Source organism: Lissotriton helveticus, chromosome 5_1 (genome assembly GCF_964261635.1).
Source record: "Lissotriton helveticus chromosome 5_1, aLisHel1.1, whole genome shotgun sequence".
In the NCBI taxonomy this organism is placed as follows: Eukaryota; Metazoa; Chordata; class Amphibia; order Caudata; family Salamandridae; genus Lissotriton; species Lissotriton helveticus.
In genome coordinates this window covers 1,966,504,993-1,966,531,793 of record NC_136065.1, presented here as the reverse complement: position 1 = coordinate 1,966,531,793, position 26,801 = coordinate 1,966,504,993, and the positions used below count along the sequence as shown (strand labels likewise).

General features: G+C 47.5%; 1 protein-coding gene across 2 annotated transcripts in view; it reads left to right on the top strand.

Annotated features, from left to right (window-relative positions):
* The window catches only part of FBXL20 (F-box and leucine rich repeat protein 20), a 604,101-nt gene that overhangs the window by 344,859 nt on the left and 232,441 nt on the right, over positions 1-26,801 (top strand). For both annotated transcript variants that reach the window (XM_078645644.1, XM_078645643.1), the window contains exons 7-9: positions 17,549-17,644; positions 19,038-19,164; positions 22,630-22,704. In XM_078645644.1, the coding sequence (XP_078501770.1) occupies positions 17,549-17,644; positions 19,038-19,164; positions 22,630-22,704 (298 nt within the window). The remainder of the gene's footprint in view (positions 1-17,548; positions 17,645-19,037; positions 19,165-22,629; positions 22,705-26,801) is intronic.

The following is a 26,801-nucleotide window of genomic DNA, read 5'->3' as shown; positions in this document are numbered from 1 at the left end:
GGTTCTCTGAACTCCAGGGCCGACTAACTCAGCCACCGGTGCCTGGTGGATCACGAATGGTGTCTTCAGTCAGAGGTGGTGCAAGGTCTCTTTCAGCATTGGGGAGAGCCGTGGTTAGATTTGTTAGTCAATGAAGAGAACGTTCAATGCCAGCAGTTCTGCGCGTTGGAGTTTCCAAGACGGCACTAGCTTGAGGATGCTTTTTGTCACAAGTGGAGCTGTGGCCTCCTGTATGCCTTTCCGCCTGTACCTCTTCTATCTGAGTGCTGAAGAAAATCAAGCGCGACTGGGCCCAAGTCATTCTCGTGGCACCGGACAGGGCGCAAATAGTCTGGTTCCCCTGAGCTCCTGAGCATGGCTATAGATCCTCCTATCAAGCTGCCCCTACGGGAGGATCTTCTTTCGCAGCAGCAGGGGACGGCCCTCCACCCGAACCTGTCCAGCCTCCATCTCCTTGCCTGGAGATAGAGCAGCCACAGTTGACCTCTTTTGACCTTCCTCTCAAAGTCTGTAATGTCCTCTTCGCAGCCAGGCGTCCCTCCACTAAGATGGCATACGCCTGTCGATGGAACAAGTTTGTGGCATGGTGCACAGCAAAGGTTGTGGATCCCCTTTCTTTCCCTTCTCTCTTTGGCCCAGCAGTGCTCTGCTCTGGGCACTGTTAAAGGCTACCTGGCAGCCATTTCTGCTTTTTTTCAGCTACCAGATCAGCCCTCTTTGTTCTAGTACCCTATTGTAAATAGGTTCTTTAGAGGCATTATTCATCTCTTTCCTCCATCTCCTTTCATAATGCCACAGTGGGACTTGAACCTTGTTTGATTTACCTTATGTGTGCTCCCTTCGAGCCTCTTTACAACTGCCCGCTTCGGCTACTCACTCTGAAGACTGCCTTTCTTGTTGCCATCTCTTCTGCTCGCAGAGGGAGCGAGCTTCAGGCTCTGTCTTCTAAACTCCTTTCTTCTCGGGGAATCTAGACAAAGTGGTGCTTCGAACGAGGCCTGCGTTCCTACCTAAAGCTGTCACTCCCTTTCTCATTGGACAGACTATTTCTCTGCCCACTTTATTCCCGCCTCCGCACCCTTCCAAGGAGGAGTCCAGACTCCACCGTCTGGACCCTAAATGTGCGCTGTCTTTCTACCTTGACCGCACTATAGATCTGAAAGAACCAGGTTAGTATTAGATTCCTTACCTTAGAATATCCCCAGGCTTCAGTCTGGATCCGGAAATTTTTGCGTAGCAGTACCCCTGCACGTCGGGAGGAGTCGTCTGCGGCTCCGCGTCCGTTGTCGGCGTCGTTGGCGCCGGGATGACGTCGCCGGAGTACTTAGACGCCGCCCTCGCGCTTGCGTCAGTTCTTCTTTTTTCCGCACCAGCAAGCGCAGGTCCGGAGTAAGTGGTACTCTTTAGTCACTTTTCGACTAAGCTCTTTCGATCCTTTTTGGATCCGTTTCGAGTCGTACAACTCCATCGGTGCCAGTAGGGATGCCCGGGTTCAAGCTCTGTGCCGACTGCAATCGACTGATGTCGGTTACCGACCCCCATCGCCGGTGCCTACATTGCCTGGGGCCCAACCACGATGACAAGTCATGCCCCGACTGTCGGGCCTTGACGTCGAAGGCTAGGCGAGAGCGGTCCTGTAAGCACCTCGAGCTCCGGCCCCGGCGCCGCACGGCCCAACTGGATCCGGTTCCGGATCCGGGTCGCCGCTGGTCGACTTTACGACTACGCCGGTGTCGACCCCTAGGGAGTCGCCCCCGGCGCCGTCCCCACACCACCCCTCGGTCCGGATCCGGTGTCGGAGCGGCGTCGCTCGACGCCACATTCGGCGCCGGCTGAAGAGGAATTTTTCGAGGATCTGGGTCCATCCTTAACCCCTGAATACCAGGTGATGGACGACAAGGGAGACTTGGAGGGGTCTGAGGACCCTCTGGCACGTGAGTGCCAGTCATTTCAGGACTGGACACAGGAACTAGGGGAAGCCAGTGGCCTGGATACCTCCTCAGACACAGGTTTTGTCTCCCCTCCTACCGTGGCTACGGAGGAGGGGGCTACTTATAGGTGGTGCTGACGAGGGCGGCCAAGGCCTTGGCTCTTGAGCTCCCCGTCGCAGCGGTGAGGTCTAACATCCTCACAGAGGTCCTTACACCGCAAGTAAGCTCCCCAGAGTCTCTACTGCCGTTTGAGGCTCTCACGGGCATCCTGTTGAGCACTTGGTCCAGGCCCGCTACAGGTCCCCTTGTCGATAGGAACGTCACTAGGCGCCACCGCCCTGCTCCGGGCGACCCTAGTTTCTTGTCCACACACCCCACCCCCGAGAGGTAGGTTATCCAGGCCTCTACTTCCCAATCCGCATTCCCGACTGCACCTCCAGATCGGGAATCCAAGAGGTATGAGCAATCGGCAAGAAGATGTTCTCTTCCCTCAGTTTGGGGTTGCGGTCGGTCAACACCGTGTGCCTCTTGGGCCATTACACCCACTCCCTGTGGGATACGGTTGCGCCCGTGTTGCCTGAGTGCCCGGAGGGAGCCCGGGTGAAGCTCACTCAAGCCCTCGCGGAGGGACGACACGCAGCGCGGTATTCCAGCGATGTGGGCTGGATACCACGGACTCGCTGGGGAGAGCGATTTCCACGTCTCTGGCGGTTCGCCGCCACGCCTGGCTGAGGTCCGCCAACTTCTCAGCTGATGTCCAGAACACCCTTATGGACATGCCGTTCGATGGCAGCCACCTCTTCGGTGGCAAGGCAGATAGTGCGCTGGAACGCTCTAAGGACTCCAGGGCTACGGCCAAGTCCTTGGGCCTGTCGGCCCCGAGCCAGCAATCTTCTGCCCAGCGCTCCTTTCGTGGCCACGGAAGGGGCGCCCCCGCACGTCCTGCCTTCCACGTGCCGCAGACTACCATTCAGCGCGGCGGCGGGCGTGGTTACCGTCGCAGCGGTAACACGGGACATCGGCGCGGCGAGTCCACATCTACCCCCGCAGCATCCGCCTCAAAGCCTTCCTAGTCCGAGCTTTCAGGCCCATTTGACGCCAGTGGGGGGCAGGGTTCGCCATCACCTCCTGCAAGAGGACGTTTCGGCCCTCTTGGCCAAGAGGGCCATTGAGCGCGTTCCTGAGCCAGAAGTAGGGTGTGGTTGTTACTCCCACTACTTTCTGGTTCCCAAGAAGGGCAAAGGGGACCTGCGGAATGTCAACGGCTTCCTCCGGAAGGAGAAGTTCAAGATGCTGACTTTGGCTCAGGTCTTAGCTGCCCTAGACCCGGGAGACTGGATGGTAGCGTTGGACTTGCAGGACGCCCATTTCCACATCCCCGTCCTGCCGGCCCACCCTGCGGTTCACGGTAGGCCACGAGCACTTTCAGTTTACCGTGCTCCCCTTCGGCCTTACCAGCGCCCCATGGGTGTTCACGAAAGTGATGGCAATGGTCGCAGCTCATCTGCGCAAGTTAGGGGTTTTAGTCTTCCCCTACCTCGATGACTGGCTGTTGAAGGCGGGCTCGCCCCAGACTGTCGTCAGCCACCTCCAGACTACGACCGACCTCCTGCACCTGCTGGGGTTCTCCATCAATGTGCCAAAGTCGCACCTGTGTCCCTCTCAGAAGCTCTTCTTCATCAGGGCGGTTCTAGACTCGGCGCAGTTTCGGGTTTATCCTACTGAACAGCGGGTTCGGGATATTCAGATTCAAATTCCGATCTTTCAGCCTTTATCCCGAGTCTCGGTCAGGTTGACACTGCGGCTTCTGGGGCTGATGGCCTCCTGCATCCTTCTGGTCCATCACGCCAGGTGGCGGATGCGGGCTCTGCAGTGGGACCTGAAGTTTCAGTGGGCCCAGCATCAGGGCAACTTGTCCGACCATGTCTTGATCTTGGAGGGCACTCCGAGACAGTTGCAGTGGTGGCTCACGGACCGCGATTGGGTCAGCGGCAGATCCCTCTCCCTACCCCAACCGGAGCATGTAGTTGTGACGGACGCGTCCCTCCAGGGCTGGAGGGGGGGGGGGGGCACATGGGAGAGGTGGAGATCAGAGGCCTCTGGTCTCCGGCGGAGTCCCAGCTCCATATCAACTGCGGGCTCCATATCAACTGGAGCTGCGGGCAATCCAGCTTGCACTGAAGGCATTCCTCCCCTCTGTCCGGGGGAGTGTAGTGCAGGTGTTCATGGACAACACCACTGCCATGTGGTATTCCAACAAACAGGGCGGGGTGGGGTTGTGGACCCTATGCCAGGAGGCTCTGCGCCTCTGGCAGTGGCTGGAACATCAGGGCGTGACCCTGGTGGTTCAACACCTGGCAGGTTCCCTGAACGCCAGGGCGGACGAACTCCGCCGTCGGTGCATAATGGATAACGAATGGCGTCTGAACTCTGACAAGGTCTCTTTCAGCAGTGGGGAGAGCCTTGGTTAGATCTATACGCCACAGAAGAGAACGCGCAATGTCATCAGTTCTGTGCTTTTGAATTTCCAAGGCGGCACTCGCTCTGAGACGCTTTTCGGCACGAGTGGATCTGCGGTCTGTTGTATGCCTTTCCGCCTATACCACTTCTGCCCAGAGTGCTGAAGAAGATGAGGCGCGACCGGGCCCAGTCATCCTTGTGGCTCCGGACTGGGCTCTTAGATGCTGGTATCTCTAGCTACTCAGCATGTCAGTCGATCCCCCGATTCGTCTGCCTCTTCAGGAGGACCTTCTGTCGCAGCAGCAGGGGACGGTCCTCCATCCAAACCTGTCCAGCATCCACCTCCATGCGTGGAGATTGAGCGGCGGCAGTTGAGGCCTTTTGACTTGCCTCCTGAAGTCTGTGATGTTATTCTGGCAGCTAGGCGTCCCTCCACAAAATCAGTATACGCCTGCAGGTGGAACAAATGTGTGGCATGGTGCACAGCAAAGGCTGTGGATCCACTCTCTGCCCCTCTTTCTGAGGTTCTCCTCTTTCTTCTTTCTCTTGCCCAGCAGGGCTCTGCTCTGGGCACTATCATAGACTACCTCTCTGCCATTTCCGCCTTCTTAAGGCTCCCTGATCAGCCCTCTTTGTTCAAGTCCCCAGTTGTAAATAGGTTCTTGAAGGGCATCACTCATATGTTCCTCCCTGTTCCTTTCGTAATGCCTCAGTGGGACTTGAACCTTGTTCTAACTTATCTGATGTGCGCTCCCTTCGAGCCACTTCATAACTGTCCTCTTCGTCTTCTTACCCTTAAGACTGCATTGCTGGTTGCCATCACCTCTGCCAGGAGAGTGAGTGAGCTCCAGGCCCTTTCTTCACAACCTCCTTTCCTTTCTGTCCATCCAGGACAAAGTTGTGTTGCGGACGCCACCCTCTTTCCTGCCCAAGGTAGTCACAGCCTTCCACATCGGGCAGTCCATCACCTTGCCCACCTTCTTTGCGCCTCTGCATCCCTCGAAAGAGGAAGAGAGGCTCCACCGTCTGGATCCAAAACGTGCGCTCGCACGTTTGATTGCAGACGCCAGTTCCGGGTGGATGACTCTTTGTTGGTTACGTGGGCGCTAAGAAGGGACAGGCGGTGCACAAACTGACCATTTCCCGATGGGTCGTCTTGTGCATCAAGGCTTGTTACTCCTTGGCTAAAAAGGAGCCTCCTGTGGGGCTACGTGCTCATTCCACTTGGGCCATGTCGGCTACTACTGCCCTTGGTCGGGGAGTCCCCTTGCAGGACATCTGTCAGGCAGCTACGTGGGCCACGCTGCACACTACTGCCTGGACAGCCAAGTCCGGAGAGATTGCTTTTTCGGCCGTTTCGTTCTCCAGGACTTTCTGGTGTGATTATTGGTTCGCAGACCCACCACCGGGGTTGGAATTGCTGGGGTATCTATTCTAAGGTAAGGAATCTAATACTAACCTGTTTCTTTCAGATGCAGAAGTTTCTTGCCTTCGGTAATGATATATCTGTAAGAAACAGTAGTTAGTATTAGATTCCTTACCGCCCCACCCATCCTCCCCGTTCTGCGAACCGATATCTAGGGTTAAGGTAATCCCCTTTCAGGCCCTAGTTTCATGGCACCAGTGTTGGTTTTAATCATGGCTCTGCGTTTCTGGCGCGCAAAAGCTGTGTAAAAGAATTGACGTCAACACGCGAGGGCAGCGTCTAAGTACTCCGGCGACGTCATCCCGGCGCCAACGACGCCGACGATGGACGCGGAGCCGCAGACGACGCCTACCGACGCTCAGGGGTACTGCTATGCAAAAATTTCCGGATCCAGACTGACGCCTGGGGATATTCTAAGGTAAGGAATCTAATACTAACTACTGTTTCTTACAGATATATAGTTACCGAAGGTAAGTAACTTGTGCATTTCCGGGTGGACGATCATCTCTTAGTTGGCTATGAGGGTGCCTAGAAAGGTCGGGCAGTGCAAAAGCGTACCATCTCGCGATGGGTCAACCTTTGTAAAATGATTTGTTATGCTTTGGCTGAAAAGGAACCTCCTTTGGGGCTGTGAGCTCATTCCACTAGAGCTACAGCAGCAACTACTGCTTTGTCACCTGGAGTCCCACTCATTGACATCTGCCAGGTGACCATGTGGGCTTCTATGCACACGTTCACCAGACATTACTGCCTGCATTGTCAAGTCCGAAGGGACGGCTACTTTGCTTGTTCTGTCCTCCAGGACTTTCTGGTGTGAACTTTGTTCACAGTCCCTCCTCTGGGGTTGGTATTACTGTGGTATCTATTCTAAGCTAAGGAATCTATAACTAATAGTCTCTTTCAGATGAACAAGATACTTAGCTTTGGTAACAATGTAGCTGTAAGACATATATTAGTTATAGATTCTTTACTGCCCCACCCATCCTCCCCGTTCTGCGAATTGACTTCTATGGATAGGGACTCCCTTGCAGGGCCCTAGTGTTGCTCACCAGTGGGCAGTGTCTTTCATGGCTCTGTGCTTCTGGCGTGGGCAGCCATGTCAGAAGCGACGTCAGCGCGCAGGGGCTGCGACTAAGTAGGCACGCAACATCACCTCAGCGACCACAACACTGACGACGGACGTGGAGTGGACTGACCACAACGCCGATGACTGACGTGGAGTGGACCGACGCCACCTACCGACACGCAGGGGTACTGCTGAAGAAAAATTCTCCGGATCCAGTCTGACGCGGGGGTAATTCGAAGGTAAGGAATCTACAACTAATATGTATCTTACATTGTTACCAAAAGTAAGTAACTTGTTCTTCAATGTAGTTGGTGAGTACAGAGCTTTTGGTGGCTCTGATTTGCTGACTGTAGAATCTGGGAGCGGATTTGCAGATGCTCTTGTTTTTTCTCTCACTTTGTCTCCATCTGCGTTCAAGTTGTTTTCTGGGGCGTTTGGTGAGCCTGAGCTCCTCTGTGTACCAGCTTTGCTTGTGGTCTGGTTCTTGTGGATTTGTTGGTTTGAGAAAAACCAGGTTAACTGCGAAGGCAATGATCCAGGTGCAGAAGTTTGAGATTGGGAGGTGGTGGTTATTTCAAAACCGGTGGTGTTGGAATTCAGAAGACCAGGGTGCTTCTGAGGTCTTGTTTGTCCTGTTGTGAAGATTTGGTGATGTGTCTGAGGTGGTGTGGAATATAGGTATTCTGAAGTTGATGAGGTTGTGGTCGAACCAGATGATCGGTGTGTACTGGTCTACTGTGATGTTGCTGAAGCTGATGAACATGTTGTCTTGTAGGTATTAGGAAGCATGTGTGGGACCTTCCGCTCACTTAGTGGGCCAGAGGTTAGATAGATCCTCAAGTAGGTTGGTTGTGTTAGTATCGGTGAGGTCCTCCAGGTGGTTGGTAAGGTTGCAGAGTAGGATGAAGGCGCTTGATTTGGGGATCAAGGGAGTGATAAAGTCCACAACGGTGCTGCAGAAGTTGGCGTGTGGTACAGGAGGGAGGTAGACGACGGAGCTGCTAGGTTTAGTTGGTGGTGATGTAGAGTTTAAAGGTCAAGTGTGCTATGTTGCTGGTGATGGAGCATTGATTGGATGGATGGATGGATTCTTTAAAGATGATAGTAATTGTGCTTTTGCAGCGTGAATCTTTCTGGATTCACTATGCTGTGCATTATTCCGCGGTCTTGTGGTTGGGTCCGGATTCGTAGTCTTTTCTTTTTTTTTTTTTTTGTAGCCCAGGTGGGTGTCGGCGTCACACCCCTTTGGGTGTATTTCCGGTGACGTCGGCATGCTTCCTGCGGAAGCTCCCACTCTTGGGCGCCATCTTCAGATTCTTTTTTTCCGCGGTCGGGTCTGGATCGTTCCCGTTTGGGCTCCAGACATTTTTGGAGAAAGAAGAAAGAAAATACAGAAAAGACGAGGAGAAGTCATCTGAAGACTGCAGGGGACTTCATCGACGAAAAGCCGGCAAGGAGAAGGCGTTTTTTCATCGAGATCATCGACGACCGTCGACGAACACGCGACCAGAGAGGCCCTGGTCGCTCGATGATGGACAACACGCCGTTCAAGTTCTGCTGTAACTGCCACCACAAGTACGCGCAGAAGGACCAGCACCCGGTATGCAACCTTTGCCTACCGGTGGACCACGAAAGCGGAGACTGCAACGCCTGTTCCGCCTTCGCCCCGAAGACCCTTCGCGTGAGAGAGAGGCAGAGGGTAGCACACGCCACCCTGCAGGGGAAGGCCCCGACTCCATCCCTCTACGAGCTGGGGATGTCCTCCGAGGAAGAAGACAACGTTGCCGCCGAAGACGACAGCTACACGGTCGTAGAGACCAATTACACGAAGACTTCTGACAAGGTAGGAGACTCTTCGGCCCCCAAGAACCCGAGAGAATCTGAGTCTAGAAAATTCGAGGGCAAGACCCCGAAAGCGCCGACGCCAAAAAAGGCGGCGTCCGCAACTACTCCCAGGCCCAGCGGATCCTCCGAGAAGGAGTCCCCGGCGCCGAGGGCTGCTGATCAGCAGAAAACGTCGAAAATCGTCCCCGAAAAGGATCGATCGACGCCGAGGGAGAAAGACCCAAAACTGACGACGACGACCAGAGACCCAAGATCCGGTCGGACGTCGACGTCGAAAACTTCGACGCCGAAAGGTACGGCGACGAACCATCCGCCGAAAAGAACGGCCGACCCATCCGACGCGGAACACGCGGCAGAGATGGAGAAGAAGAGAAGGCGCCTCGAGGCCGAAATGGAGAACATCATGCAGCGGAAGAAAGATTTCGATGCAAAGATGAAGGCCTTCACGATCCCTCACAAGACCAAGCCACCGGTGGTGGAGGCAGTCGAGGAGGAGGAAGAGATCACCGAAGTCGTCGAGGAACAAGACCAGGACGTCGAGGTGATAGACGACCAGGAGGAGTACGAGAATCCCTACGATAGTTACAACTATGGGGAGGAAGAGGAAAGCAGGACGGACGCAGACTCAACACCCTCTGACCTACAGGAGGTAGATTACATAGATGTCGACACCGACAGCCTGGAGGAGGTGGTCGACACTTACCCCTCGAGGCCCTCGCCGCCGGACGACATCGGGGCCTACAACTCGGTGATACAAGCTGCCGCAGCAGCTTTCAAGCTCAAGCTCGACGAAGAGAAGCAGAAAGCAGACTTCCTTCTAGAAACATTGCTCCCAACACAAACGAGGAGCCAGTTCCTTCCAATGCTCGAGAGCGTCTTGGCTCAGGGGAAGGAAGCTTTCAGGGAGCCCACAACATGCAAGGCAGTAACTCCCAGAACTGAGAAGAAGTACAAGCATGCCACAAAGGACCCGGCCTACATTCAGGGCACGGTCTCCGCAGACTCCATTATCACGGCCACAGCAAGGAGGAGGGCTAACGTACCCACTACCTCGGGCCCACCACCGGATAAGGAGAGCAAAAGGATGGATCTGGTGGGCAGAAGGATCGAACGGAATGCCGCGACCCACTGGCGCATGGCTAATTCCAACGCCCTGATAAACAGGCACATGTTCCAAATCATGGAGGGACTGGGGCAGTTGGTGAAGGACTTGCCCCAGGATGCCAGGCAGAAAGCCGAAAAGCTGGTTGAAGAGGGAAAAAACGCGGCAAATTCTTGCCTTAAGACGGCCCTGGATGGGGCAGACACCGCCAGCAGGCTCATGATGATGGGCGTCACGGAAAGGAGGCACGCCTGGCTCAGGATATCCGGTTTCAAACCGGAGGTGCAACACAGCATCCTGAACACACCGTTCAACGGCAGCACGCTTTTCGGAACAACAGTTGATGAAACGCTCAGCCAACTGAAGAAAGATAACGTAACGGCAAGATCCATGGGAGCATTGCAGTTCAGAGGGAACAAGAGGGGCACCCCGTCACGGAGGCCCGGCGGGAGAGGCGGAAACCAGCCAGGTACATCACACCAGGCTTTCCAGCAAACGCACCAGGCAGACTCGCAGACTCAGCATGGTCATCAGAAGCAGTCCTGGCAGTACCAACAAAGAGGCCAGTCCTTTCGAGGGAGAAATGGACGGGGACAAAATAGAAGAGGGGGGCAGCAGCCCACCTCTAAGTGACTTCAAAAAACTCAGTGTGCCCGCCACAAAAAAGATCCCAGGGGGCAGCACGTACAGATGGGTCAAGAGAAACTAGACACCTACGACCACATGACACCAGTGGGAGGAAGATTAAGATTCCACCTCCGAGAGTGGAGAGAAATCACATCAGACAAATGGATCCTCAACATTATCCAATTCGGATACTGCATAGAGTTGGAGGGGAGGCCAACAAGCAGAAAACCAAAAAGAAAGCCACTAGCAGGCAAGCAGCTGCAGTGTCTGCAGGAGGAGGCAAAGGAACTCCTGCGGAAGCAGGCCATAGAACGGGTACCCTTCAAGGAAAGAAACACAGGAGTATACTCAACGTACTTCCTGGTACCAAAAGTAGACGAGACAATGAGACCCATTCTCGACTTACGGTTCATGAACAAATTCATAAGAACGCAAAAATTCAAAATGACCTCCCTGCAAGAGGTGCTCCCACAATTGCAGATCGGGGACTTCATGGTCACAATAGACCTCAAAGACGCATACCTGCACATTCCAATGAACAGAAAGCACAAGCACATGCTCAGGTTCACCGTCGGAGAAAGCCACTACCAGTTCACGACACTGGCCTTCGGTCTAAAATCAGCACCAAGAGTTTTCACAAAGTGCCTCGCAGCAGTCGCAGCGCACCTAAGAAGGCAAGGAATACACGTATACCCTTACCTGGACGACTGGCTGGTGAAAGCAAACTCATACCAGAAATGCAAGCTGCACGCACATACAGTGACAAGCACGCTCATAAACCTGGGGTTCTCCATCCATTGGAAGAAATCATCAATGGAGCCAGAACAAGTGAAGATCTTCCTGGGAGCACAGATCGACACCTTACAGGGCAAAGTGTTCCCCAGCGAGAAGAGGGCGAGGGCGCTGGTGAAGGAAACTCGCCTCTACCGGAAGGGACAAGCTCGGACAGTGAGGACTGCGAACAAGATCATGGGGATGATGGCATCATGCATCCACCTGGTACTGAATGTACGACTCCACATGAGACCCATTCAAGAATGGCTACAGGAGCAATGGTCACAAGCTACAGGCAGTTGGGAGGATCTAGTGGTTGTAACGCACGCAGTGCAGGAGGAGATGACATGGTGGACCATGGAGAACATAGCAAGGGGAAAGCCTCTAACGCCCCCAACGCCAACAGTGACCATCACCACAGACGCATCCCTGAAGGGATGGGGCGCTCACATGGAGGAGCTCAAGGTGAGGGGACTGTGGACACCAACAGATGCGACAAAGCACATCAATTACTTAGAATTGAAGACAATCTTCCTTGCACTGAAAGCCTTTCAAACAAGACTGTACAAACACAAGGTGTTGATACAAACAGACAATACCACTGCGATGTTCTACATCAACAAGCAGGGGGGCACACAGTCAGCCCCGCTTTCAACGCTGGCGCAGGAGATATGGAGATGGGCCATCCCTCTCAAGATAGACCTGCTGGCCATACACCTGCCAGGGAAGGACAACATACAAGCAGATTGGCTCAGTAGGCAGACATCGGCATCCCACGAGTGGGAGCTCAATGCTCAGGAGACAAGGCGCCTATTCGACAGATGGGGAACTCCATCGGTGGACCTGTTTGCCACACGCCAGAATGCAAAATGCCATCCAAGCAGCCCGAGGAAGGATCACTAGGGAATGCCCTATGGATAGATTGGTCAAGGACATTTGCCTACGCCTTTCCCCCGATACCACTGATGCACAGAGTACTGAGCAAGTGCAGAGCGAGCAACATGACACTGATACTGGTCGCACCACAGTGGGCGAGGCAGACATGGTACTCGCAGATCATGGAGATGACACAGTGTGCACCCCACAGATTCAGCAGGAGGAAAGACTTACTCTCCATGCAGAACGGAGAGGTGCTACACCCAGAGCCAGAGAGCATGAGCCTAGTAGCGTGGCTCCGGAGGACATAGAGTTCGCACATTTAAGATTGCCAGAAAGTACCCTGAGGGTCCTGCGGGAGGCAAGAAGGCCTAGCACTCGGAAGTGCTATGTTGCGAAATGGAAAAGGTTCACAATATGGTGCAGACAAGAAAGACTTCACAATAAAATGAAGAAGGACTCCACAGTGCTAAAGTACCTGACGCACTTGCTAGAGAAGAACCTTAGCTCATCCTCCTTGAGAGTTCACTTGGCAGCGATAGTCGCCTACACAAGGGGAGAAACTTGCAGGAGTTTCTTCACATCACAGGTGGTGAAGAGATTCCTAGAAGGTGCGAAAAGGATAGCACCACCCAAGCGGGTGCCGCCACCTGCATGGAACTTGAACATAGTCCTAACGGAACTCATGAAGGAACCCTTTGAACCACTCCACAAGGCGTCCTTAAAGATGCTAACTATGAAAACAGCTTTCCTGGTTGCAATAACGTCCTTACGCAGAGTAAGCGAGCTTCAGGCTCTGACGCTACAAGAACCCTACATACAAATACACAATGATAGAGTTGTGATGAGGACTGACCCACACTTCATGCCGAAGGTGGTATCTAAATTTCACATGAACCAGTCTATACAGATACCGAGTTTTTTTCCAAAAACCAACAACTGCCACAGAGCGAGCTCTGCACACCCTGGACGCCAGAAGGGCAGTCATGCACTACATTGAGAGGACGAAGGGACACAGGAAAACAAAACAGTTCTTTGTGTCATTCGCCAACAGTTACATGGGAAAGGCAGTAAGCAAAAAGACCATTGCACGATGGATCGCACAGACAATTCAACTCTGCCACAAGCGTGCAGGACAAGAGCTAGCAGAAGGGACACGTGCCCACTCCACTAGGAAAAAGGGTGCTACAATAGCCTTCCTGGCTAACACACCCATACAAGACATATGCCTGGCGGCAACATGGGCTTCGGTGCACACGTTCACGAAGCACTACTGTGTGGACATACAGATGAACAAGGAAGCTCAAGTTGGACAGAAGGCGCTACAGCACATATTCAATACCCAACGCTCATCTTCCACCCAACCGCCACAGAGATGAGAAACCGCTACAAAATCTATGCACAGCATAGTGAATCCAGAAAGATTCACGCTGCAAAACGAATAGTTTTCTTACCTGTCGGTGTAGTTTTGCAGCTTGAAGATCTTTCTGGATTCACTAGCGAACCCACCCACCTCTGCCAGAAAGATGAGGCTGGAGAAGAGAAGAGGTGGAAATAGAAGAAGTGGAAAAGACTTTGAAGGTACAAAGCGGTAAAATATCACCTGAATAGAACATTGCCATTACTTCGGAAACGAAAGAAACACGGAAAAAAAGAACCCGAAGATGGCGCCCAAGAGTGGGAGCTTCCGCAGGAAGCATGCCGACGTCACCGGAAATACACCCAAAGGGATGTGACGCCGACGCCCACCTGGGCTACAAAAAAACCAAAAAAAACCAAAGAAAAGACTACGAATCCGGACCCAACCACAAGACCGCGGAATAATGCACAGCATAGTGAATCCAGAAAGATCTTCAAGCTGCAAAACTACACCGACAGGTAAGAAAACTATTCGTTCTGGGTTTGTTTGTTCTGTTTTATCATCTTGTACCGATGGCAGGGGATTGCCGTGGCAATGACGAGGGCCGAGTGAGTCAGCCAGGTTTCGATCCGTTAGAGAAGGTCCTTTGAGTGGTTACGTTGCAGCTCCCAAATTTTGGTAGCGTGTTCAGTTAGGAAGCTAGTTTTTGAGTATGCAGGGCAGGGAAAGTTGTGGTGTATGTGTATTGGTTGTGCGAGGTGAGTGTGGGAGAGTGCATATGAAATGGCAGGTGGTGCTCAAGAATGCACTTTGTTTTAGGCAATGTGGCGCGGTAGCAGCACCGGGAGATGTAACCAAGTTCATGGTTCAGAGGGTTGCAGTGGAGAAGCGATGGGGTGGCTGAGTGGGAGGAGCACCAGGGGTCCTAATAATCAGTGGGGGCAGGGCGGAAAGGGGCAGAAGGACACTACATCTGCACTGCACCCTCCATAAAGTAAAGAGTATTTTGGTAGGAAACCAGTTTTTTCCACTTCCTGTGCTGATAGATTAACAGAAATCCAGTGATTTCACTTCCTGTGCATGTGGATCGTAAGCAGCTTCCTCAAGCAGAAGACACAAATAATTGAATTTGTGGGACAAAAGATTTGTTACCATGAATGGCAAATGTTTCAGTGACTGGTGCCTATGAGAATGTATACATATGTTTACTGAAAAACTACTCAAGAAATAGGATGGAAAATGAGCATTCCAAGCAGTCTTAGTTGAAGCCATCTGAACATAATGAATTTACCAGCGATGTGTTTGATCTTTTCTGCATAATCTCTATTAAACAATCCTCCTGCCTAATGCTGGCAGGGTTGAATCCTGACTTGAAACATACGGACATCAGTCATCCAGGTAAAATCCCTTCTACTTCAGATATTCATTAGGTGTTGCATATATTTTGTGTTTCAAGGTGAGTCCATTGCAGGGATTCACTATTGCACTTCCTTCACCGCTTAATCCCTGTGCTGAATTACAGACAGTTTTATTTATTTATTTAACCCTCTGGGATCTTCCTCCAACCATAATCTGCTCATAGACATGTAGGCCTTCCAGTGGCCCTGGACGAACCTGACCTTTTTTCCTCCAGTTGGCTGTTCTTGATCCGGAGTTGTACCTTTTCTCAAGTGTATATATACTCAATCTAAATATGAATTAGTTACTTGAGAAGTGGTTATCCTAAAAATGGATAGAGGGACTCTATGGTCCTCTAAGCATATGACTCCAAACTGGTTGGAAGCTGTGGGTTTTCTGGTAGATATGTTAATAAGGGATGATTGGGGAGCATAGGAGGATTTGTGCTGGCATGAAATGGTGGTGCGAAGAGCCTGTGGAAGATGTAAATGTAAATGTCATGGTACTTATAGAGCGCACTGTCACCAGACGGTCACCTTGCGGTGTCGCCTATTCGGTTTCCTGGCGCTGATACTCATACCGCTGTGGAACCCCTCCTGGCTTTCCCTGTGAAGTGTCCACTCCTGGGCACCCGCAGGGTGAAGCCAAGCATCCTTAGCGCTGTTGGGGCAGGTGTGGAGGCTAAGCAAGCTATTGCCCAGAGTTGCAGCTTGGGGCCCGTGATTGGAATAGGCACCGAGGCGAGAATTAACAGGTCCGAGGAAATTGAGCCCGAGACCCCACCAAGGCGGGAATCGAACCCTGGTCCCTGGCCAGAACTCTGCATCAGGGTCTGCCGCTCTAACCATTGAGCCACACTCCTCCACAGAGTTAAAGGTCCTGAAATGTTTTTGTGAGCAAGACGATTCCTTTGCCCTAAACCCTTTTAAATTACTGCAACTCCTGCTGTTATGGATGTGCCTGTAGTATGGAGCCCTCAGCAAATTGATTGATGGTGAATTTTGAACGTGCAAATTTCCTCCTAATAAATTTTCAGTGCAGGCATGCTTTTCTCTCCAGACTGTAAAACATGTTTCTCTACTGCAGTCTTTTAATCTTGAGCATGGCTGCATGTCCCCTGATTTCCTCCTGTATGACTTTTGAAGGAACCAGGTTGTGCGTCTTTAAGTCAAAGAGGTTCTGTGCCTGGATAATTCCATCAATCCTACAGCAAGCCAGGAAGAGGCATGTTGCTTTATGTTCTCGACTTAGCTGGAGAGGGCTTCAGGTCTCTTTATTTGGTCACGGCGTACAGGAGTCCATCTCAGGTTTACTTTTTCACTGTTCCCATTACTAAGCATTCTTTGAAACCTTAACATATCTTAGGAGAACCTTACATCCATGGAAATGTAATATAGTTTTCTCCTAATTGGTCGGTTGTCCCTTAGAATTAATGCATAAATATTTGTGGAAATCCGCTATTTAAGTACTTAAACCCATAGAAGGAGTAAGGTCCATACATTTTTGCGAGAAACAATACACTGTGCTCAACAAGAATTAGATGATTTTAATGACACATTATCAGTTACTTTCCCAGTTGAGCATTTTCATTTAAATCACATATCTTCTCACCTTGTTTTAAAATACATTTTCTTCCTTCAATGTTTAGTCAACCACTGTTACCTATGCATGGCTAAAGATATAAGAAAATGGACACAGTTTGATAGTTATATGCCTGTTTGAACAGTACATCGGAAGATGGCTTTTTCATGAGTTACTACTATCTGTTACCAAAATTTGGAACTGGCTCCCTTTTGGAAACCAAGAAGACATTTCACATGAAAAAAAATGCTAAACCAGAAGTGTCAAGCAGTGTTGCTATTAATGAAATCTGAAGCGCTGCCACTTGGCGATCAATCACATACTATTGTCTTGATTTGAGCTCCACGTCTGGTCAGACCTTCCTGTGTAATCTCTTTGGCTAATGCCTACTACCCTTGCTTATATTTTACCATTCCATTGCCTTCACCTTCTTTATTTGGGAGCTGAGATTGCAATTCTATTCCTTGCTCATGACAATCAACCTTCAGATAATGGTGAGGGAAAAGCTACTTGAAATACTTTTTCACTAACACAGAAATCTTCTTTAAAGTTATAAACATGCTGTATACTTCCTGGGGAAAACCGGATAATGATGTGTATCCTGATACCCTGTCAAAATGCTGCGCTGTGATGTAGTTGACCTGCTGGCTTTATAACCTTAGATTTTTTTATTTCATTTTTTTGTTAATTAGCACTGCTTTTCGGACTACTGTATTTTTAAAAGTGGGATACTTTAAAAGAAAGAAAAAAAATACATGTAATGAAATGTTATTTAAAAAAAAGTGTAGTCTTTGGTTTTCATTGGAAACACAATATGAATGGTATAGAAGTGAACCATATATGTATATAATTGATGCTTTTCAAAGGTTTATCTCGTTTTCGTGGTGCTACATGCAACATGGTTATTCTTGAATCTAAAAAGTGGATCCCTGCCCTATTTAATGAATTGCCTTTGGTGTAGTAGAGATTGTCTGGGAGCTAGGAAAGCGCAGTGACCTTTGGGCTGTACTTACCAAAGATAAAGCCTTAATTTTTCACATATGCAGTTCTCTAATACACACGTTAGTACCTGCTTCCTAACATATCACTTGCTTTTTTCCAGAACCTGTGCGAGTCTCAGCAAGTTCTGCTCCAAGCTGAGACAGCTGGACCTGGCGTCCTGCACTTCTGTGTCCAACATGTCTTTGAAAGCGCTGAGGTACGGTTTTCTGCTCTTCATTATCCACATTGTCCCAAAAATTACTGAGTAAGGCTTTCCATCTACTCGGTACCCCAAATATATGTGAAAGTACTGAGGTAAGGCCTATTCCACATCTGTACCCAAGACGTCCCTGGCAGTACTGAATAAAAGCCTGGAGTAACACTGTAGCTGAAATGTATCTGAAATGATATGGTAAGGCTTGCTTGCTTCGTCCAGTAATGGCTTACGTGATCTGCTGGTAAGCTACCCTTTCTCACTACTAGACTGCATATGGATGCTGCTTATGTGGGATTAGATAGTCTGCCTCCTGACGGAAATCCTTGGGACTTATTATTACTATCAGTAATATGTCGCTTTCAATTCTGTAATTGCTATATGTTGTTGTGAGGTGACACAAAACTGAATCAGAAGTTTACTTTTCAGTCACTGGGCAAAGTGTGTTCTCTGTCGACAAAATCTCCAGGACTTAGCACACTAACTCACCAAGGCAAGTCTTGAAAAAAACTCCAGACTTAACATTTATATGGGGGAGAAACATATGTTGGTTTGAGGGAAACAAAAAACCTAGCCAAAGGCAGGGCAGATCAAATAAATCCTCTTCAAAGGCAAATGGACCCTAAAGAATGAATTATCTCTCTTAATTCAACAGATTGAAACTATCAACCAAGAAATGTTACAAAAACATTCAACACATGTATTATTGCATTTGAGCTCTAATGTATTTTTTATTGTTGATGAAGTAAGTAAAAAACAAAACACACTGTTAATTAACATGCCTTTGAAATTCGGAGGTAAGGAGTTCTTCACCTCTATGAACGAGCATGTTCCCGAGAGGTTTAAGGTAAGGAGGACATCTGTACCACTTTAATATTAATATCTGTGGAAGCGCTCAGATTCGTTTTTTTCCAAACCTTTTTGTCCAGCAGCCAGTAAACAAAGGCGAGGGTCCCTGCATGTATGTCTATGCCCCTGAAAGCAGTTACTTAATCAATGGATTCAACTGTTAAAGGTTCAAAAGTTAATTTCCTTTGGGATTTTACTGTGCTTGGTCTTGATGGCCAGGCCTCTCTGGCTTCCGGTACCAATATCGAACATCTGGTTCCTCTTTTATCCGGTACTGGTTCTACAGCACCAGCCATTCTTGCTTGCAAACCTAAAACAATCCCAGGGCATGATGACTCTCCTGGAGTCTTGACTGCACTGCATCCTCTGAGGTTCTAGAGAATCACGCTCCTACAGCATTCTATTGCGGTTTTAAGATATCAAGCACCAAGGGTGGTTTAGAACTTCAGTGTTAAGAATAATGTTTGAAAATAAACACACACTTGTCAGTGATGCTCTCTGATTTTGTAAATTGCTTTTAATTATCTTGTTTCCTTCTTTCATTTAGTGAGGGTTGCCCGCTGCTGGAACAGCTAAACATCTCCTGGTGCGATCAAGTGACTAAAGATGGCATCCAGGCACTGGTCAAAGGCTGCGGGGGCCTGAAAGCTCTGTTTCTAAAAGGGTGTACACAGGTATGCAGTGTCATTTTAAGGACTTTTAGACTACAGGGGAACTCCCTCTTGGCATATTTAGATGTTTCAGTGTTAGAAATTACACGGGCATTACAGGCCAAAATGTTATTACACATCCAAAGAAATGGACCAGAGTGAAATAAATGTAGGAGTTGTATGTTAGATAACATATATTGGAGTTCCTTGAGGAACCTAATATGCTTATTACACATTTCCTAAATATTCTGAATGTTCAACATAGGTAGATTTGTTTTAGAAGGATATTTACTTGTAAAATGTGCGCAGCTGAAAATTACTCCTTGTTGATGACACAGGAGGAGAGGCCCCTTGTTTCTACTGATGGGCTTTGATTTTATATATGCCTGCTTTCATACGACTTCCAGCTAGCCACATATATAAAATTAATAGGGTCTTCCTTACTCCCTCACTTAAGATGCTATTAAGACTCGGCATGATGACTTCTGTGCACCCCCACTTAATCATCACTGGAACCTGGGGACCCCCAATGGATCATTATTGGAAGTGGGGCCCCAGCCTAAGCGTTTTTCAATAATTTGAACCGAAAAACAATACATAAAAAATACTGAAATAACAATTCATCAAACAAATATCCAAATGAAGAAATATTTTATTCAACGCACAAACAAATATAAAAAATGTTTTCATTTAAATGGGATCGTTGAATCTTTAGGTGAATTCAATTGAGGCCTCTCATCGTCCATACTATATTCTGCTTGACACACTTACAATGCTCTCATGAATCAATGTGAGGATACACATTTAGTTTTTAGCTTCCAATTTCAAATTCCTTCACAGTTACAGTATGTTTTAAAATGTTAATTGGCACATTTGGCTTCTTTATATATCGCTTTATTAATATGTTAAGATTCTTTAATTTTCTAAGCAGTCACAAGCCCTCAGGGGTCCCTGGACCACAGGATAAGAACCACTGGTCTATATAATTATTTTAAACTGCGTTGGATTTTAGACCGTGATTGCACTAGTCCTATATAATTATTTAGGACTGTGTTGAGTTTAAGACCGTGATTGTATGGCAGATATACAGGGGTGGGGTTGAATGTTTTGTAGTTGTGGAAAGCATAGTAGTGGTTTGAGTGTTGTGCCTGTTCCCAGTTCACACCTATGGCTGGTCGAGGCCGATTTGACTACATATTAGTGCAAAGCTTTAGTTCACGTTATATGCTCCCAATCTAGAGAACAAATCTAAGTCAGTAGTTCTACAATTTATACAGAGTTGTTTCCAACAGGGGAATTTTTCAAGCTTTACAAATACGGCTGCCCTCAAACATATAGGTATTTTACTGGTTCAAACAACAATCCTTCAGGGTGCTAAGATCTTATAGGCATACTATTCGAAGCTTGACTTGGTCTTACACAATTTTTAGAGACTGCAGTGATTCACAGTTCTCTCAAGCTTTTTCACTGCTGTTTTAAATTTTTGTGGAGAGCCAGTAGCCTGAATGTGGGTTGTTAAAAAGTTCCAGTGCAGTGGGCCTAGATGATCGAAAGATTGGAACTTGGAGGCGGTGCATGGTGGTTTAGCTGTACCTAAGAGGTTGAAGTCAGTGTGGGCCGTAGGTTTTAAGCAGGTGTTTATCAAGATAGTTTATCAGAGAGGTAGTTTGGAGCCATACCATTTACTGCTTAGAAAGTGTGTCAGTAGTTTCTGTAATTTTCCGTAAGAATACGTTCATGGTAGTGAGGCAACCAGCTGGACGGCAGTATGCTGAGGTGCACAGGTGTGCCTGGTTAAATTATACAGACTTGTGTGGTTACGTTTAAGACTTCGTCTAGGGGAGTGAAGGAATAATTGGTCCTCTGGGCTGAATTATTGGTGTTTTTACGGTGTCCAAACATTTCATGTTTGGATATTGCTATAATTCAGTAATTTGAAACATGCTGAAGTAGCTGTATTTGTCATAAAGACTAGAAGAGGCCTGAGCATATACAAATGCTTAACTGTTGTCTGAAGAGCTATGCACTGTTACTGCACATTTTGTATTATATTTGTAATCCTGCCTAATCCAAGTAGTACCTTCGTAAAACATAAAAATAAATCCGAGACGGCATTGTGGGAGTAATCAAGAGGAAAAGGTATATCAATCTACCTTGGATAAAGAGAGGGGCCTTTTCGTTTCATATCAATGTCTTTCCAAGGAATGCTTGACATTTTGATGATTTGCAATGCGAGAGGTTTTCTCAAAGCTTCAAGGCGTTTCCTTCAATAAAAGTTTTACAATCACAAATGAACATCTTAAATATTACATATCTTCTTGTACTTCTCCTTCAGTTGCATATAGTATTCTTTTTTGGCTCTCTATAATAACAAGATCTCGGGGACAACCTGTTTCTAGCACTGTTCCATTATATTGTATCTCTGACCAATATCGCAGTTGTTAAATTGTTAGTTTTACTTTTTTTTAAAGACAGTTTGAAAGAGTGGGACAGGTTTAATAGTTTTTTGCCCTAGCAGAGAGAACAAAACAGAGTTTACCAGCTATAAAATTTGGGCACAGTCTTGAGTCATGGCAGCTACACAAGCATCTGTTTAAACATTGTTTACAGGTGCTCTTGTAAATGTTGATTCAACTATGTATAACTCGAATGTCTTATAACGTACTCCTTCCCTATGTAAATTGTTATGCTCTCCAGAGATCCATCTGTGTGGTGTATCTATTTAGCCATAGAAAAAAACAGTAAAATTAAATAATTGAAGAAAGCTGCCATGTATCTAATCTCAAACAATGCAGTCCAGGAATCTATTATGCTAGGACCTATCTCGTATGTGTTCAGTTCTACTGTACTATGATTTTGTTAAATACACAAGCAACACGAAGTTCAGTATGCACCCACCAATATTCATGGTCACAAAAAGGGTCTTTGTTTGAAGGTAGATTTGTATGGCTTACACCGGACATGCTGAAGCTATTCCAACTAGAGGCTTATCAATGCAAGATGTGTTAAAGATAATAAAGCTTTATTATACTTTACCATAAGCACTTGAATTGCATATGACCACAGTCCGTATATGGACATTTTCCAAACATGGCTTATTTAAAACAGTATATAGACTCTTCAAAAAACTGTATAGTTGCTGGGTGTACAGAAACAATAAAATGACACACACAACTTTCCCTAAATTGATATTGTCTTTTTGGCTTGTGAACCCTCTTCCACACATAATGGCTTTGTGAAGGCCATGTAACATTATAGCATATGAACTGTGTGCATTGTCCAAGGGGGCATTGACCATCGTTAATGTTAGTCTTGCGGCCGTGGAGAAGGGGCATTTATTAGGGGGCAGGTTTAAACTTGAAGGATTCGAGCCATCTCTCCCATTTGAGTTGACAAGAGTCTATTGTATGTTCTAATTTTGAAAGCTATTTACGTTGCCTGAAAGTTGTGTTTTCTCTTCTTGACTCATTGCCTTTTACCTGTTCCCAGCTGGAAGACGAAGCATTAAAACACATTGGAGCTCATTGCCCTGAACTTGTGACATTAAACCTGCAGACCTGTTCAGTAAGTGCTAATGCTTCTTGTCTGTCACCCCAGCACATAGACTTAATGTTTAATCATTGTGTCATTGATTGCGCAAAGCTTTCGCTATGAATAGGCACTTGTATTGATTGGCCTTTGTAATTCAGATGTACTGTTTTGTGTCGGTATGCTTTCTCTACTGCCAGTGTTTAGAAGCGGTTTACTTTTTGTAAACCTTAATATTGTTGTTTTTCCTTCATTTTTAACCAAAACTTTTCTAGGTTCAGGTATCTGCATAATCTCCTTCATGGAATCGTCCTAATTGCTGGATAGCCTCATCCATTCGCCGTATAGAAGAGCACTTAAAAATAATATTTAAATATACATTATAGACACAAACATGCATACACATTTTTATTATATTTTACTCCATAGAAAATTCTGTTTGTGTACCCTTAGCGTTGTCTCAATTTTCACAAAACATCCGATAGAAACCTTTTAAAACTCACACCTTCAGTAGAGCAACTTTGGCGCAGATTGGTCGTATGTTTTGAAAGTTAGAAAGAAGGCAGTGAAGAGTTCCTAAACTTTTTGCTTTTCAAATTGTCATTCATTTTTTGATGGAACACTTTAATTATGCAAAACTTGAAACTGGTGGGTTGTTACCAGCAAAGACTTTTTAAGGGCTTAGGGGGTCCAAATTGGGCACTTCATCCTTGTGCATGGTGAAGTGAGTAAGGGGTAAAATTACATGATACTGTAAAAAATGAAATAGGATTACTGTTACAACAATGCCCTTAATCCCTTTTCAGAGATTGTTAGTTACCCAAAAGCAATGACTTCACTTACTTTATGTATTGAGCGGGGTTACGCAGGACTACAATAACCTGTCTTTCACATTCAGTGCTGGTGCATTGAACTAAGTTCACCTGGGTCACCCATGGCTGGGAAATCAAACCTTGTACAGCTATGCCAGAGTCATAGTTTATACAACTATGGTACTGCAACAAACAGGGCAGTGTGGGGTAGAGGGTCCTGAGCCAGGAGGTCTAGCACCTCTGGTACTGGCTGGACACTCGGTGCATTTTTCTGGTGGCTCCGTACCTCTCAAGATCTTTAAACGCCAGTACAGACACACTCAGCCGATGTGCATTGTCTAAAGTTTGCGCGTTGGAGTTCCCAAGGCAGTCCTCCCTCGGAGACTCCTTCCACCAGCACTGCAGGTTTGGCCTTTCCACCCCTAGCTGTCCTGCCCAGAGTACTAAAGAAGGGGCCAGGCCCAAGTCATCCAAGTGGCTCTACACTGGGCAAAGAGAGGATGCCACCCGAAACTTCTAGCCACATTTGTCCTTTCATCCGGCTGCCTGTTCAGGAGGATCTCCTGTTGCAGCAGCAGGGGTGAGTCTTGCACCTGAACCTGGACAAACTATACTTCCTTGCTTGGATATTGAGTGGCAACAGTTTGACTGTTGATCTTCCCCAAAGTGGTTGGTGTCATCCTAGCAACCCAGGATGCTGGAAGAAGTTTGTATTCTGGTGGACTTGAAGTATTCGATCCCTGAATGCACAGTAATTGAATGTTTTCATGTTTTGTTTGTTACTAGCCCAGCCAGGCCTTGCTGTGACCATAGTTAAAGGTGATAGCTCAGCCCTTTCGGTTTTGTTATGTTTACTTGAACAGCCTTCCTTCAAGTCCCTGGTTGTGATGCGTTTTTTGAAGGGGCTGGTCAATATGTTTTCACCAACTTAGTTTGTGATGCTATGGTGGGACCTTAGTTTGGTCCTCACCTACCTGATGTACACACCATTCAAACCCATGCACAGCTACCAACTTCGCCTTCTTACCATCAAGATGGCATTTCTTATAGCCTTAATATTTACCATGAAAGTGAGCTAACTCCAGGCATTATCTGTGGTACCATCATATACATCCTGCTTTTCAGACAAACTGGACGAAAGCTGCATTTCTGCCAAGGTAGTCATGCCCTTCTACTTAGGACAATCCATCACCTTGATGGCCTACTGCATACTGCCTTCTCTCCTAAGAGAAAACAGTTTCATTGCCTTGACCCAAAAAGGCCCCTTAGCTTCTACGTTGATCGGACCAGAGATTACCGCTTTATGACCAACTTTTTGACTGAGCAAAAGGCAAAGCTGTGCAAAAGAGTACCATCTCCAGACCGATTGTTATATGCATTAAGATCTGCTATGGGCTAGCCAAATAAGCAGCCAGCAGAAGGCCTGTGTGCTCATTCCACCAGAGCAAAGGCTACTACCACTGCATTGGCATGCAGTTTGCCAGTCATGGACTTTTATCAGGCTTCTACATGGGTGTCCCTCCACACGCTCACCAGGCGTTAATGCCTGATTAGCCAGGTCCATTGAGACAGCCGCTTTGCCCGATCTGTCCTGCAGGATTGCTGGTCTGTCATTCCACACACTCACCCCTAGAGGGAGGTCTAGTTCTAGTTCTTTGGTATTCGTTCACAAGATGAGGAATCTGCAGTTAGAAGTGTGTAAGAAGAACAGGTCACTTATCTTTAAGGCCTTTTCTAGTTCAAAATATAACCACAGATTTTTTCACTGACCCTTCCTCCTCTCCTTTCTGTGAAATAGGCTCATCCAGTCCATTAATAAGATGCCAATCTAAAATATTTGCACACTGATTTCAATGGCTCCGAGTCTGAAGACGCGGGCAGTTATCGGAAAGAAACTCAAATCAGCGCGCTGAGGTGGCGTATATATCTGGAGGCCTGACGTCATATTAGGAGTGGATGAAACCGATATGGAACCGTATGATGCCACCTGTCGTCACACGAGGGAATTGCTTTAAAGTTTCCGGATCCAGTTTGGCACCTGGGCAAAGTTGAGGAACTTGTTTTTTCATGACCTGAACCAGTTAACTGTAAAATGTTTGTACAGCCCAGTTACATTTTGTTAGCAGGTATAAAGTATAAAGTATTTCAACCATTTTTATGGCCTTTTAAAGCCTGCAGAGACTGGGTTGGACTTGGATTTCTTATTAACTATAGTTGTTGTGGCCTAGGGTAGTTTGGTTTGTTTGTTGTATTGTTTGGGCGTAGTAGCTATATAGTTGTTTGCATAATTTGTAAAGTAGTGGACAGTTATCCAGCCTACCATGTTCAGTGCTGTTGAAAGCCATGGTTTGCAGCTATACAGTTATGGACATTTGTTGGGCATGTAGTTGTGCTAAGTTTATGTAGTGTCTTCTGATGGTTCTGGGGTTTGAGTTTCTGTCAGGGGTGAAAGGTTTTTGAAGTCGTTTAGCCATCCAGTCTTGTGCACCCAAGGTTAAGATGTTAGATTGTGTTCTCTTGTTTTCGCTAATAAAGGTTGCATGAGTAATTGTTGAGCTTTTGAGGTGCTAGTGCTTTACCAACTATGCCTTTGGTTGAGCATTGTGCCTGTGGTAGAGTCAGAAGGTCTGTCTAGTTCCATGGATAGTTCTATTTTCCTATTGTTTCCTTGGCCAGTATAACTTGCGTTGTCTTATTGAATTTTAAGTTCTGTCTGGAGTCCCATGATAGACGACTGAATGACGTGAGATGTATTGTGTTATTTTATTATTTTGTTTTAGTTGGTGTATTCTAATGCACTGCAAACCACCCTGTTGTAGTCTAAGAGCACTTTGTTTCAGAATCATAGATACAAGAGGTTGTCTGTTAATGTCGATGAACATGAGAAGCCGTCTAGAGTAAACTATGGTTCAAATATTGAGTTCATCAATCATGAATGCAGGTGGAAAAATCTTGGATAAGACCTGACTTCTTGGTGAATAGAAGGTGTGATGGAGTAGCTGGCTTTAAGCATCTAACTGTGGTTTGATGTGTATAATGGGTTGACTGATGTTTGAATGGGGCATACCTTGCTTGCAAGTGCTGTTGGTTTCCCCCTATTAAAGACCGAAAGGCAGGGTTGACATTAGGATGACGATTAGTTTGCCAGCATAGAACATAGTAAGCACTAGTGGAAAATGTCTGTAGGAAGTAAAATTGAAGAGTAGGCATCTCAGTCATCAGGCAGATATGTTTTAATAGCGTAAAAATAAGCATTTCAATCCAATTTAGACAGTATGTGACTAAGTTATAATGACAATATTAAAACCTGTACTCTTCCAT